Source organism: Oncorhynchus mykiss, chromosome 2 (assembly GCF_057628025.1).
Source record: "Oncorhynchus mykiss isolate SJ-2025 chromosome 2, ASM5762802v1, whole genome shotgun sequence".
In the NCBI taxonomy this organism is placed as follows: domain Eukaryota; kingdom Metazoa; phylum Chordata; class Actinopteri; order Salmoniformes; family Salmonidae; genus Oncorhynchus; species Oncorhynchus mykiss.
In genome coordinates this window covers 15,280,272-15,295,533 of record NC_143023.1, presented here as the reverse complement: position 1 = coordinate 15,295,533, position 15,262 = coordinate 15,280,272, and the positions used below count along the sequence as shown (strand labels likewise).

The window sequence follows — 15,262 nt, the reverse complement described above, 5'->3', positions numbered from 1 at the left end:
TTATTCATATAGCTGGCTGACAGCAAACGTGTCAGCTAGAGATGAAGTGCAAGAGCTTTCAGGGATTTGTAGTCTACGTGCAAGAGCTTGCAGGGATTTGTAGTCATGATGTCTACTTGATGCTAATTAGCATTTTGGAATCTGAGAGTAAAAAGAGTTGAATTTATAGATAAAAGCCTCCTTGTCTGAGAGAGATTTACACGAGAGCGAACCATTTCCATGTTTGACTGCTAGGTTTTATGATGCGTCCACTGTGGGGCTCAATTGTGTAGGTAGGGGGGGGTGTATGTGTGTTTGTGTGTATGGGTGTATGTGTGTATGGGTGGGCCATGTGAGTGCTTATATTTGTCCTATTTCACACAAGTACACGTCCATATTGAGACACCCTAGGGGAGTGGAGTCATGGCCAGGGTCTCCCATTATCAACGGTGACCCTGGTGCAATTAGGGTTAAGTGCCTTGCTCAAGGGCACATCAACAGATTTTTTTACCTTGTCGGTTCAGTTCTAACTAGCAACCTTTCAGTTACTGGCCAACGCTCTAACCACTAGGCTACCTGCTGCCACGTGTGCATGTAGTGTGAGTGTGTGTGTATGTGTGTGTGTGTGTGTGTGTGTGTGTGTGTGTGTGTGTGTGTGTGTGTGTGTGTGTAAATCATACATCTAACCTTGGATCCCACACTAGGGTGATAATGTTACTTGATCTGTGTACTATAAGCAAGGCCAGCTATACAGTGACACATAATCTTCCATTATCAGTCATGTAACGTCATTATAATGGCTAAGAAATATAGACTAAAAGGCTATGTCGATGGGAAAACCATCTCTCAATAGAAAGGAAGACATATCCACACAGTAATGGGGACTCAATAATCATGGATTGCTTGGGTATAGGATTCAACGCGTCTTTTATTGTAGGAGGGGAACTCATCTTCTCCATTGTATTGCATTCTACAATATATGAACGCGTAGCATAAAGATAAATATTGTCTTCCTGGTTGCCTTCAGTAATGTTGTCATAAAAGATCACCCCAGTTGAGCGCATAACGTAATGCAGTTATGATGTATAATTTCTCCCTAACATCATCATTCCGTTGTAGCCTAGTACGTACTCACACACAGACGTTAGGAGAACGATGGTGACACAGCAATGAAACAGTCATTACCTCTATCTTGTCTTCTCCTCTCCCTTTATCCAACTACCCCTCCCTCAAAGCATCCTTCCATTAAATCTATAGAAGACTAATGTATGGTGCTTTCAGCACCTCGTGGTCGTACCGAGAAGAGCCACACAAAAGCACATCATTCCCGACTCATTCCCGAGCCATTAACAAAGCCTCGACAGACAACTTACTCACCTCTCACAATGGCGAGTAGGCACAGCATCCGCGTCCAAGCGCCCATCGCTGCTCAGCTGCGTGCGTATGTGTGCGCTCCGAACCAAAAGGTGCTCACTCGATCCTCGAATGCCTCCGGAACAGACGCAGTGCACTCTTCTTGATATTCCTTTATTAATTCTTCACTCGGTACCTGTCATGGTTCCGTCAGGTCTTCTCAGTACAGACATAGTTTTTATTCGTGTCTAAAATCTCCAGGTATACTTAGGAGTCGAGCCGAGCGGGATTGGCTGTCCGTGTTGTGCTAACAGCCTGGACTCATAGACTAGACGTAACATAGTAAATGTAAATCCGGGATACTCAAATTAGTCATGTTATGTTTGGTGTGGTTACATAAGATAGAAGGTTACTTAAGGCAAAAACTAAAGTAGGGTGGTTGGTCCGGGTGGATGGGTGGACGTTTAATGTGAAGGTTGATGGGTGGAAATAGAACGCAAAAGTATAGCAACCCAAAAGTTGCATTTCGAATCTCATCACGGACAACTTTAGCATTTTAACGAATTACCAATTTTGCAACTTCTTATGACTTTTGATCAATTTTGCAACTATTTAGCATGTTAGCTAACCCTTTCCTTGACCCTAACCTTAACTCTTAATCTAACTCCTAACCTTAACCCTAAACCGTAGCCTAGGTAATGTTACTGTTAGCCACCTAACTAATGTTAGTGAAAACAAATTGGGAATTTTTAACATATGATAGGTTTGCAATTTTGTAAAATATTGTACGAATTGCAATAATAACATATTGTACAAATTGCAATTTGTAAGATATCATATGATGATCGACATCCACTAATTAATTACATACAGAGCCTTGCAAAAGTATTCATCCCCCTTGGCATTTTTTCCTATTTTGTTGCATTACAACCTGTCATTTAAATATATTTTTATTTGGATTTCATGTAATGGACATACATAAAATAGTCAAAATTGGTGAAGTGAAATGTAAAAAATAACTTGTTTCAAAAAACTAAACAAAAACAAAAAAATGTGCATATGTTTTCACCCCCTTTGCTATGAAGCCCCTAAATGAGATCTGGTGCAATCAATTACCTTCAGAAGTCACATAATTATATAAATAAAGTCCACCTGTGTGCATTCTATGTGTCACATGATCTGTCACATGATTTCAGTATATATACATACACCTGTTCTGAAAGGCCCCCGATTCTGCAACATCACTAAGCAAGGGGCACCACCAAGCAAGTGGCACCATGAAGATCGAGGAGCTCTCCAAACAGGTCAGGGACAAAGTTGTGGAGAAGTACAGACCAGGTTTGGGTTCTAAAAAAATATCTGAAACTTTGAACATCCCACGGAGCACCGTTAAATCCATTATTTAAAAAATGGAAAGAATATGGCACCACAACACACCTGCCAAGAGAGGGCCATCCACCAAAACTCACGGACCAGGCAAGGTGGGCATTAATCAGAGAGGCCACAAAGAGATCAAAGATAACCCTGAAAGGAGCTGCAAAGCTCCACAGCGGAGATGGGAGTACCTGTCCATATGTCCACTTTAAGCCGTACACTCCACAGAGCTGGGCATTAAGGAAGAGTGGCCAGAATTTTGGGGGCTTTTTGGCCATCAAGGAACACACTATGTCTGGCACAAACCCAACACCTCTCATCACCCAGAGAACACTATCTCCACAGTGAAGCATGGTGGTGGCAGCATCAAGCTGTGGGGATGTTTTTCATCGGCAGGGACTGGGAAACTGGTCAGAATTTAAGGAATGATGGATGGCGCTAAATACAGGGACATTTCTGAGGGAAACCTGTTTCAGTCTTCCAGAGATTTGAGACTGGGACGGATGTTCACCTTCCAGCAGGACAATGACCCTAAGCATACTGCTAAAGCAACACTCAACTGGTTTAAGGGGAAACATTTAAATGTCTTGAAGTGCCAGCAGAACCCATCCAACTTGAAGGAGCTAGAGCAGTACTGCCTTGAAGAATTGGCAAAAGTCCCAGTGGCTAGAAGTGCCAAGCTTATAGAGACATACCCCCAAGAGACTTGCTTCTGTAATTGCTGCAAAAGGTGGCTCTACAAAGTATTGACCTTGGGGGGTGAATAGTTATGTATGCTCAAGTTTCCAGTTTTTTTGTCGTATTTCTTGTTTATTTTACAATAAAAAATATTTTGCATCTTCAGAGTGGTAGGCATGTTGTGTACATCAAATGATACAAACCCCCCAAAAATACATTTTAATTCCAGGTTGTAAGGCAACAAAATAGGAAAAATGCCAAGGGGGGGGGGGGGGGGGGGATGAATACTTTCACAAGCCACTGTACCATATGATAGTCTTTTGGATTACATTTAATATGTTACGTCTACCCCTGAGTCCAGGTTGGTGCTGAACAATGGATGAGCTAGAAAATAAAGGGAGGGGGAGTTGAGGAGGATGTGGGGTACAGCAGTTTCCCATCACTTGGCAGCATGTGCTGTGATTTCATTTATCACAATATCCTCGGTTGATATTGGGGGGAAAATTAAAATGTCTGTTGATCTAAAATAGCAAAACGATGTTTAAATGAATCAACTATGATGCCAACAATTAGGCCATGTGTCTGACTCTGCCTATGTCTCCCTACATTTAGCAAATAGGCATAGGGACCAAACTACCAGGTTTGAATAGCAGGATTTATCAAAACGTTTGAAAATCAGGCCTCAGTAAAAGGGTCATATTTCCATCCACTCAACATGACCAACTGACATTTTGACTGAGTCTGTTTGTAGTCCAGTAGTCTGTCTTGTCCAGTAGTATGTCTGGTCCAGTAGTCTGTTTGTGGTCCAGTAGTCTGTCTGTGGTCTAGTAGTCTGTCTGTGGTCCAGTAGTCCATCCGTGGTCCAGTAGTCTGTCAGTGGTCTAGTAGTCTGTCTGTGGTCAAGTAGTCTGTCTGTGGACTAGTAGTCTCTCTGTGCTCCAGAAGTCTGTGGTCCAGCAGTCTGTGTGTGACCAGTAGTCTACCTGCATGCTTTCTCCTGCTCTCTGCCTGGCATGTGACTTAGTGATGGGAAAGCATGTCATTCACTGATAGTGCGGGGTCGCAGAGAGGTGTGCGTGTACATGTGCATGTGTATGGCTGTGTGTGTGTGTGTGTGTGTGTGTGTGTGTGTGTGTGTGTTGCGGCCTGGATCTGTCCCCAGTCTCGAGGAAGAGTCTGACTGTGACAGAGCTGACAGCGACTTAACATTCACATCTCAACACGTACTGTATGCGCTGGCTAGGATACCTCAATAAATCTATTTAAGACAGTCACACACACACACACACACACACACACACACTCACACACACACACACACACACACACACACACACACACACACACACACACACACACACACACACACACACACACACACACACACACAGTCACACATGCACAAACACTTTCACTGTTATGTCCTCTCTTCTCCACACTCCCTCCCTCTCTGTTTGTTCACTTCTCTCCTGCTGCTTCTCTCCTGCTGTTTCTCTCTTTTTTCCCTCTCTCTCTCTCTCTCTCTCTCTCTCTCCCCCCTCTCTCTCTCTCTCTCTCTCTCTCTCTTTTCCCCTCTCTCTCGCTCTCTCTCTCTCTCTCTCCACCCCCCCTCTCTCTATCTCTCTCTTTTTCTCTATCTCTCTCTTTCTCTCTCTCTCTCTCTCTCTCTCTCTCTCTCTCTCTCTCTGTCTCTCTCTCTCTCTCTCTCTTTTCCCCTCTCTCTCGCTCTCTCTCTCTCTCTCTCCACCCCCCTCTCTCTATCTCTCTCTTTTTCTCTATCTCTCTCTCTCTCTCTCTCTCTCTCTCTCTCTCTCTGTCTCTCTCTCCCACTGCTCTTTATATATCTGTACTCTCTCTCTCTCTCCTATTCTCCCCCTGGCTCCCTCCATCCTTCAACCAGTGTTTTTCTAGAGTTGAGAGTCACAAGTTGTGTAGTCATTAGGTCATGAGAAATTATAGCCACAGGAAAGCTATGAGGGTCCTCTCCTCCTCTCATCCCTCTGTCATTCCTTTTTCTCCTCCTCTCCCCTTTCCCCTTTCTTCTTCTCTTCTCTCCTCTCCTCTCCTTTCTTCCCTCTTGTTTCATTTCTCCTCTCCCTCTCCCTCCTCCTCCTCTCCTCTTCTCTCTTCTCCTCCTTTATGTCAGTCCATTCTCCTCTCTGAGGGTAAAAGCCCATTTTGGTCCTCTCCTCCTCAGGGTTCCCCGATAGAAGTGACCTCCACTCCACCTTCCCAATGACAACCAGCGGTGGAGTAGGAAAGGGGGTGATCATAGCCGCGGGAACTAGGGGTGGTGAATGTGATGCAGCACCCCCTGAAAAAAAGTGGGAAGAGAGGGGAGGAGGAGGGAGAAAGGTGGAGGAAGGGTGAAGGAAGGGTGGAGGAAGGACTGAGGATGTGGAAGCAGAAGGGAGGAGGAGGGAGAAAGGTGGAGGAGGGGTTAAGGATGTGGAAGAAGGAGGGAGGGGGGAATGGAGGAGAGACTGAGGATGTGGAAGAAGAAGGGAGGAGGGAGAAAGGTGGAGGAGGGACTGAGGATGTGGAAGAAGAAGGGAGGGAGAGGGAGAAAGGTGGAGGAGGGGTTGATGATGTGGAAGAAGGTGGGAGGGGGAGGGAGAAAGATGGAGGAAATGGGAAGGAAAGGTGGAGGAGGGAAATGGGGATGTGGAAGAAGAAGGGAGGGGGATGGAGAAAGTTGCAGGGGGGGTTGAGGATGTGGAAGAAAGAGGGAGGGAGAGGGAGAAAGATGGAGGAGAGACTGAGGATGTGGAAGAAGAAGGGAGGGGAGGGAGAAAGGTGGAGGAGGGACTGAGGATGTGGAAGAAGAAGGGAGGAGGGAGAAAGGTGGAGGAGGGACTGAGGATGTGGAAGAAGAGGGGAGGAGGAGGGAGAAAGGTGGAGGAAAGACTGAGGATGTGGAAGAAGAAGGGAGGAGGAGGGAGAAAGGTGAAGGAGGGACTGAGGATGTGGAAGAAGAAGGGAGGAGGAGGGAGAAAGGTGGAGGAGGGACTGAGGATGTGGAAGAAGAAGGGAGGAGGGAGAAAGGTGGAGGAGGGACTGAGGATGTGGAAGAAGAAGGGAGGAGGGAGAAAGGTGGAGGAGGGACTGAGGATGTGGAAGAAGAAGGGAGGAGGAGGGAGAAAGGTGGAGGAGGGACTGAAGATGTGGAAGAAGAAGGGAGGAGGAGGGTGAAAGGTGGAGGAGGGACTGAGGATGTGGAAGAAGAAGGGAGGAGGAGGGTGAAAGGTGGAGGAAAGGAGAAATAAGTGTAAAACATGGTGGGTTATTGTAATTGTATGAAGTTCTTATCATCTAGTGATTGTTCTCATTTAGACTGCTGATATGAGAGAGGAATGCCTGTGTCTTAGGGAGAAATAGGGAGGAAGATTTAGTTCCTGAGATGAAACGAGGAGAAGCTCACTGGTGTTCAAGGGATGAAGGAAGGAAGTACTGTGGTAAAGGAGGGAGGAATAGGAGACAAACAGAGAGAGGAGAGGAGAGGAGAGGAGAGGAGAGGAGAGGAGAGGAGAGGAGAGGAGAGGAGAGGAAAAACAGAGGAGCGTAGGAGGGAGGAAAGCGTAAACAAGGTCAACATTAGTGCAGGATGGAAAGAGGAGACGGTCGCCGTGGTGACAAAAAGAGAACAGAGAGGGAGGAGAGGAAAACAACATGTTTCTCTTTCATTCTACTTCTATTTTCATCTCTAACACACACACATAAACAAAAACACACAAAACACATTCACACACAATCACTTTCACAGGGAGATCCTTTTCCTTCCACTCTCTCTCTGTACTCTCTCTGTACTCTGTCTGTACTCTGTCTGTACTCTCTCTGTACTCTCTCTGTACTCTGTCTGTACTCTCTCTGTACTCTGTCTGTACTCTCTCTGTACTCTCTCTGTACTCTCTCTGTACTCTCTCTGTACTCTGTCTGTACTCTCTCTGTACTCTGTCTGTACTCTCTCTGTACTCTCTCTGTACTCTGTCTGTACTCTGTCTGTACTCTCTCTCTGTACTCTCTCTGTACTCTGTCTGTACTCTCTCTGTACTCTCTCTGTACTCTGTCTGTACTCTGTCTGTACTCTCTCTGTACTCTCTCTCTCTCTGTACTCTCTCTGTACTCTCTCTGTACTCTGTCTGTACTCTCTCTGTACTCTCTCTATCTCTCTGTACTCTCTATGTACTCTCTCTCTCTCTGTACTCTCTCTGTACTCTGTATTCTCTCTCTCTGTACTCTCTCTGTACTCTCTCTCTCTGTACTCGCTCTATGTACTCCCTATGTACTCTCTCTATGTACTCTCTCTGTATTCTCTCTCTCTGTACTCTCTCTGTACTCTCTCTCTCTGTACTCTCTCTCTCTGTACTCTCTCTGTACTCTCTCTGTACTCTCTCTCTCTGTACTCTCTCTCGCTGTACTCTCTCTATGTTCTCTCTCTGTATTCTCTCTCTCTGTACTCTCTCTGTACTCTCTCTCTCTGTACTCTCTGTACTCTCTCTGTACTCTCTCTCTCTCTGTACTCTCTCTGTACTCTCTCTCTCTCTGTACTCTCTCTCTCTCTCTCTCTCTCTCTCTCTCTGTACTCTCTCTATGTACTCTCTCCACACTATCTATGTACTCTCTCTGTACTCTCTCTCTGTACTCTCTCTTTCTGTATTCTCTCTGTACTCTGTACTCTGATTACATTCTGTAATCAGAATCTTTTAGGTAACATTTATAAATAAGAGAGGTCGGGTTAGTCTTATCTGTGAATGTGTCTGTAACTATTCCTAAACCATGTGAAGGGATGGTGTGATTAATGGGGAACCAATGTCCACAATGTCTGTGTGCCAGTCACTCCTCTCTGTAAGCTTGTCCAGGATTTTTTATGGGAGTATCTAGAAATTGACAGTTGATATATACCATTGGATGAGGTAATGTCTGGGTCCTAAGTGGTACCAAGAACGAGATAGGAGCTTCGTTTAGGAGACCGAACTGAACGATCATTTATAGCCAATGCTGTCTGACGATGGGATACTCCTCTCTGGAGTAAAGTCTTTATTTGTGTAATGTTCCTAAAGACCTGTGGTTTGTCATGTCGACCAGGGAGTGGATCTTTGCTATAAAGGATCTCAGTTGCCATTATGTTGACACTCTCAGAGAATGTATTTATGGACACTGAATTGATCTGAGAGTCACAGGGCTATGGTGAAGCTCATATAATTAAAGATGGACTTTATGATAACTCTGACTTGTGTGTGGTTTGCTCTCTCATGATTTGGTAATACAGGAAATTTCCACAACAATTCTCTCTGTACTCTGTGTTCTCTCTATATTCTCTCTGTACTCTCTCTGTACTCTGTACTCTCTCTCTGTACTCTCTCTGTACTCTCTGTGTTCTCTCTGTACTCTGTATTCTCTCTGTACTCTCTATGTACTCTCTCTGTATTCTCTCTGTGCTCTCTATGTACTCTCTCTGTACTCTGTATTCTCTCTCTGTACTCTCCATGTACTCTCTCTGTTTTCTCTCTGTACTCTCTCTGTACTCTCTATGTACTCTCTCTGTACTCTCTATGTATTCTCTATGTACTCTCTATGTACTCTCTCTGTACTCTCTATGTATTCTCTCTGTACTCTCTCTGTACTCTGTACTTGCTATGTACTCCCTCTGTACTCTCTCTGTATTCGATATGTACTCCCTCTGTGCTCTCTCTTGCACCTGTCTATCTCTCTCTTCCTCTCCCCCCACTCTTTCTCCTCTCTACCGCTTCTCTCTTTCCCCCACCTCCTCTCATCTCTTCCCCACCTCTCTCTCCCCACTCCCACTCTCTCCCGACTTCTCCCCCTATCATCTCTCCCCAATCTCTCTCTCCCCCCTCCACCCTCTCCTCCATCTCTTTCTCACCCTCATCCCTCCCTCTCTCTCCCCTCTCTCCCCCACCTGTCTCTCTCCCTCCTCCTCTCTCTCTCTCTCTCTCTCTCTCGCCCCTCTCCCTCTCTCCCCCACCTGTCTCTCTCCCCCTCCTATCTCACTCTCTCTCTCTGCTCTGAATGAGCTGACCTGACAGTGCTCCTCCTCTGTACTGAGTGCTCAGTCTCTCTCTGAATTATTTAGAAGCTGGGACCCCCATGAGTACTTGTCTTCCCCTCACACTCCCTTACGCTCCCTCCTTGTCTCTGTCCCTTCGTCCCTCCCTCCCTCTCTGTCATCCTCTCTCCTTCGACTGCAGACATTGCCTGCTGCATTCTGTTGTGTGAGTGACACTGCTTGACTGTCACATATGCAGATCTGACTGCTGCGCTATCAACTCAACAGGTTCAGATATTGTGGCGGTGTAGGGACTGACTGACTGCGCTAGGGTTAATGTATGCAGTGCTGGATGTATAGAACATGTGGATGTGTTCACACAGCCAGCAAACTCTCACCATCAGCTAGACATACAGACAAACCAATGGACTCAGTGCGAAAGATGGACGGGTGGATTGAGTTATGGAAGGGTGGATGGATGTGTGGGTGAGTGTACGACAGACTGACCAATGGACTGATAGACAGACCCAGCGGCGATTGTACGTCCATCTCCTCTGCCTCTAGCTCACTGTGACCTATATATAGCTCTCCAAATGAGAGACCATTGAGGAACAAAGGAGGGAGACAGATGGAGGGAGGGAGAGAGAGAAAGGTAGAGAAGAATAGAGGTAAATGGCTGGATGGTGTTGGTTGTGTAGCGCGGGTCTGTCACAGGAAGTGTTTTGGGGAGTGTAGTTTCGGCAGGAGGATCAGAGGTTCAGTAAATTACTTTATTTCTGTTTCTCCTCTGACTTCCATCTCACTGCTCTTCATTCACAAACAGAGAGCTATGCGTATGGCCATGCTTATTCACCGTTATTCATAGCTCTTTTATGTTGCAGTCTCTCTCTCTCCCTCCAGTTCCTCCCTTCCTCACTATCTCTCTCTGTCTCTCTTCCCTCCTTCACTCAGCCGCCATCTCTCCCTCTCTGTCTCTCTTCCCTCCCTGTCTCCATCTCTCTTCCCTCCCTCTCTCTGTCTCCCTCTCTCCCCCTCTTATTTCTCCTCCCAATAGAGATGGCCTTATCTCACTCACTAATCACCATGGCAACCTGGCAATCCCTTATATAGCAGAATTCTGACACACTCAGTGACATATACACACACAATGACACACAAACACATACGCAGTGTCACACACTGAAGTGAGGAAGCCAGCCATATCCTCCCATACACACACAATATTCATATTAACATAAAATCTAATCAAATGTTATTTGCCACATGCCCCGAATACAAAGGGTATTTGTGAAATGCTTACTTACAATCCCTTACCCAACAAGGCAGTTTTAAGAAAAATAAGAGTTAAGAAAATATTTACTAAATAAACTAAAGTAAAAAAAATAAACGAGTAACAATAAAATAACAATAACGAGGCTGAGGACCCATGCCAAATCTTTTCAGTCTCCTGAGGGGGAATAGACTTTGTCGTGCCCTCTTCACTACTGTCTTGGTGTGTTTGGACCATGATAGTTTGTTGTTGATGTGGACACCAAGAAACTTGAAGCTCTCGACGTGAATGGGGGTGTGAATGGGGGTGCGAATGGGGGTGCGAATGGGGGTGTGAATGGAGGTGCGAATGGGGGTGCGAATGGGGGTGCGCTCGGCCCTCCTTTTCCTGTAGTCCACGATCAGCTCCTTTGTCTTGATCACGTTGAGGGAGAGGTTGTTGTCCTGGCACCACACTGCCAGTTCTCTGACCTCCTCCCTATAGGCTGTCTCTTCATTGTCATTAATCAGATCTACCACTGTGTTGTCGGCAAACTTAATGATGGTATTGGAGTCATGCTTGGCCACGCAGTCGTGGGTGAACAATCAATCAAATGTATTTATAAAGCCCTTTTTACATCAGCCGATGTCACAAAGTGCTATCCAGAATCCCAGCCTAAAACCCCAAAACAGCAAGCTATGCAGATGTAGAAGCACAGTGGCTAGGAAAAACTCCCTAGAAAGGCAGGAGCCTAGAAAGAAACCTAGCTCTGAGGAGTGGCCAGTCCTCTTCTGGCTGTGCCGGGTGGAGATTATAACAGTGCATGGCCAAGATGGTCAAACGTTCCTAGATGACCAGCAGGGTCAAATAATAATCACAGTGGTTGTAGAGGGTGCAACAGGTCAGCATCTCAGGAGTAAATGGCAATTGGTTTTTCATAGCTGATCATTCAGAGTTAGAGACAGCAGGTGTGGTAGAGAGAGAGAATCGAAAAAACAGCAGGCCCGGGACAAGGTAGCACATTCAGTGAACAGGTCAGGGTTCCATAGCTGCAGGCAGAACAGTTGAAACTGGAGCAGCAACACGAACAGGTGGACTGGGGACAGCAAGGAGTCATCAGGCCAGGTAGTCCTGAGGCATGGTCCCAGGGCGGGAGAGAGAGAAATTAGAGGGAGCATACTTAGATTCACACAAGACACAGAATAAGACAGGAGAAACACTCCAGATATAACAGACTGACCCTAGCCCCCCGACACATAAACTATTGCAGCATAAATACTGGAGGCTGAGACAGGAGGGGTAGGAGACACTGTGGCCCCGTCCGACAATACCCCCAGACAGGGCCAACCAGGCAGGATATAACCCCACCCACTTTGCCAAAGCACAGTCCCCACACCACTAGAGGGATACCTTCAAAACACGAACTTACTACCCTGAGACAAGGCCCACGAAGGTCTCCCCACGGCACGAACCCAAGGGGGGCGCCAACCCGGACAGGAAGATCACGTCAGTGAGTCGACGCACCCCTCCTAGGGACGGCATGGAAGAGTACCAGTAAGCCAGTGACTCAGCCCATGTAATAGGGTTAGAGGCAGAGAATCCCCGTGGAAAGAGGGGAACCGGCCAGGCAGAGACAGCAAGGGCGGTTTGTTGCTCCAGTGCATTTTCGTTAACCTTCACACTCCTGGGTCAGACTAGACTCAATCATAGGACCTAGTGAAGAGATGAGTCTTCAATAAAGACTTAAAGGTCGAGACCGAGTCTGCTTCTCTCACATGGATAGGCAGACCATTCAATAAAAATGGAGCTCTGTAGGAGAAAGTCCTGCCTCCAGCTGTTTGCTTAGAAATTCTACGGACAATAAGGAGGCCTGCGTTTTGTGACCGTAGCGTACGTGTAGGTATGTACGGCAGGACCAAATCGGAGAGATAGGTAGGAGCAAGCCCATGTAATGCTTTGTAAATTAGCAGTAAAACATTGAAATCAGCCCTAGCCTTAACAGGAAGCCAGTGTAGAGAGGCTAGCACTTGAGCAATATGATCACATTGTTTGGTTCTAGTCAAGTTCTAGCAGCCGTGTTTAGCATTAACGGAAGTTTATTTAGTGCTTTATCCGCGTAGCCGGAATGTAGAGCATTGCGATAGTCTAATCTAGAATTGACAAAAGCATGGGTTAACTTTTCTGCATAATTTTTGGACAAAAAGGTTCTGATTTTTACAATGTTACATAGATGCAAAAAAAGCTGTCCTTGAAATAGTCTTGATATGTTCATCAAAACAGAGATCAGGGTCCAGAATAACGCAGAGGTCCTTCACAGTATAAGGGCACAAGGCGAGACTAAGATGCAGACACGGAAGGCAAATTATTTGAGTCTTTGATATTTATTATATCCAAAAGGGTAGGCAAGAGAATGGTCGTGGACAGGCAAAAAGTAAAAACCAGTTCAGACTCCAGGAGGTACAGTGTGGCAGGCAGGCTCAAGGGCAAGGCAGGCAGAATGGTCAGGCAGACAGGTACAGAGTCCAGAAAACAGGCAAGGGTCAAAACCGGGAGGAAAGTCCGGACCCTCCAGAGACTCCCTCCTGTCCGGAGCCGTCAGAGATGCCCGTCAGTCCGGAGCCGCCAGAGCCGCTCGTCAGTCCGGAGCCACCAGAGCCGCCCGTCAGTCCAGAGCCGCCCGTCAGTCCGGAGCCGCCAGTCAGTCCGGGGGGGGCGCCAGAGCCGCCCACCAGTCCAGAGCCGCCAGAGCCGCCCGCCAGTCTGGAGCCGCCAGAGCCACCCGCCAGTCCGGAGCCGCCAGAGCCGCCCGCCAGTCCGGAGCCGCCAGAGCCGCCCGCCTGTCCGGCGCTGCCAGAGTCACCCTCATATTCGGGGCCCGCTACAAGGGCCACGCCTCTGGAGCGGCGACCCTCGCCGCCGACCCCAGAGTGGTCCAAGACTAAGGTGGAGTGGGGTCCACGTCCCGTGCCAGAGCCGCCACCGCGGATAGATAACCACCCAGACCCTCCCCTATGGGTTTAGGTTTTGCGGCCGGAGTCCGCACCTTTGGGGGGGTACTGTCACGCCCTGACCTTAGTTCCTTTTTTATCTCTATTTTGGTTTGGTCGGGGCGTGAGTTGGGGTGGGCATTCTATGTTTTTTTTTCTATGTTTTCTTTTCTATGTGTTTGGCCTGGTATGGTTCCCAATCAGAGACAGCTGTCTATCGTTGTCTCTGATTGAGAACCCTACTTTGGTAGCCTTTTCCCACCTGGTGTTTATGGGGTGGTGTTTCCTGTTTTGTGTTTTCACCTTTCAGGACTGTTTCGATTTTCATTTCTTATATTCACTTTGTTACTTTGTATTTTCGTGTTCTGTGATAATAAATATCATGGACACTTACCATGCTGCGTTTTGGTCCGATCCTTCCTACTCCTCATCCGATGAAGACGAAGATCGTTACAGACACCTGGCGGGCGTGGAGACAATAACAAGGACAGGTGAAACTGATCAGGGTGTGACAGTACCCCCACCCCCCTCTCTAGGGCGCATACCTGGTTAACCTGGGTGTCGGCGGTAGAAGTTGGTGATGAGGGCTGGATCCAGGATGTCTCTAGCGGAAACCCAGCACCTCTCCTCCGGGCCGTAATCCTCCCAGTCAACCAGGTACTGGAAAACCCTGCCCCTTGGTCAAACACTCAGGAGTCTCACCGTGTATGCCGGATGGCCATCAATGACACGGGGGATGGGTGGGGGGCCTGGGAACAGAAGACAAAGGACAGTGAGACACGGGCTTAATCCTAGACACATGGAACGTAGGGTGAATACAGAGGGTACGGGGTAACAAGAGATGGACAGCAGTGGAACTAAGGACTCTAGAGATGGGAAAGGGACCAGTGAAATGGGGGGGATAGTTTTCAGGACTCTACCTGAAGGGGAAGGTCCCATGTGGACAGCCATACCCTCTGCCCAATGTGGTAGCGGGAGCTGGTGTCCGCTGGCTGTGTTGAAGTCTGTTTTCCCCTTCACGTATCCGAACCAGGTGGTAGGCATTCCGAAGGTCCAACTTGGAAAAAATGGTGGCCCCCTGGAGAGTTTCAAAAGCCGAGGAGAGGAGTGGGGTGCCGATTTTTAACCGTAATGTCATTAAGTCCCCGGTAGTCAATGCACGGGCCTTCTTCTCCACAAAGAAAACCCCTGAAACGGCAGGAGATGCAGACGGACGGACGGACGGCCCCAGTAGCCAGAGACTTGGTCTCCGGCCCGGATAGAGAATATAGCCGACCCCGAGGTGGTGTGGTGCCTGGGAGAAGATCAATGGCACAATCATAAGGACGGTGCGGGGGGAGGGAAGTAGCATGTGCCTTACTGAAAACTTCAAGGAGGTCATGGTATTCAGTGGGAATGGCAGAAACATCCAAAGCCTTGCTAACGTCCTGAGGAAGACGTCTCGGGGAAGGCTGTGCAGCTTGAAGACAGTGAAGACAGGTCCAGTCAATAAAAGGGTTGTGTTTTTGGATCCATGAAAATCCCAAGACAACCGGAACATGGAGATGCAATGAGGAGGAACTGTATGGTCTCACTGTGGTTACCTCAAACCTGTATATGAACGGGCACAGTACTATGGGTGACTCTACCTATTGA

At 47.4% G+C, this 15,262-nt stretch overlaps 1 protein-coding gene across 1 annotated transcript in view; it reads right to left on the bottom strand.

Moving 5' to 3' along the window:
* chrnb2 (cholinergic receptor, nicotinic, beta 2) overlaps positions 1-1,673 on the bottom strand; it is a 41,713-nt gene extending 40,040 nt beyond the window's left edge. Inside the window, exon 1 of the mRNA XM_021621651.3 lies at positions 1,357-1,673. Within this exon, the coding sequence (XP_021477326.3) occupies positions 1,357-1,402 (46 nt within the window). The 5' untranslated portion in view covers positions 1,403-1,673. The remainder of the gene's footprint in view (positions 1-1,356) is intronic.
* Positions 1,674-15,262: the final 13,589 nt, after the last annotated feature.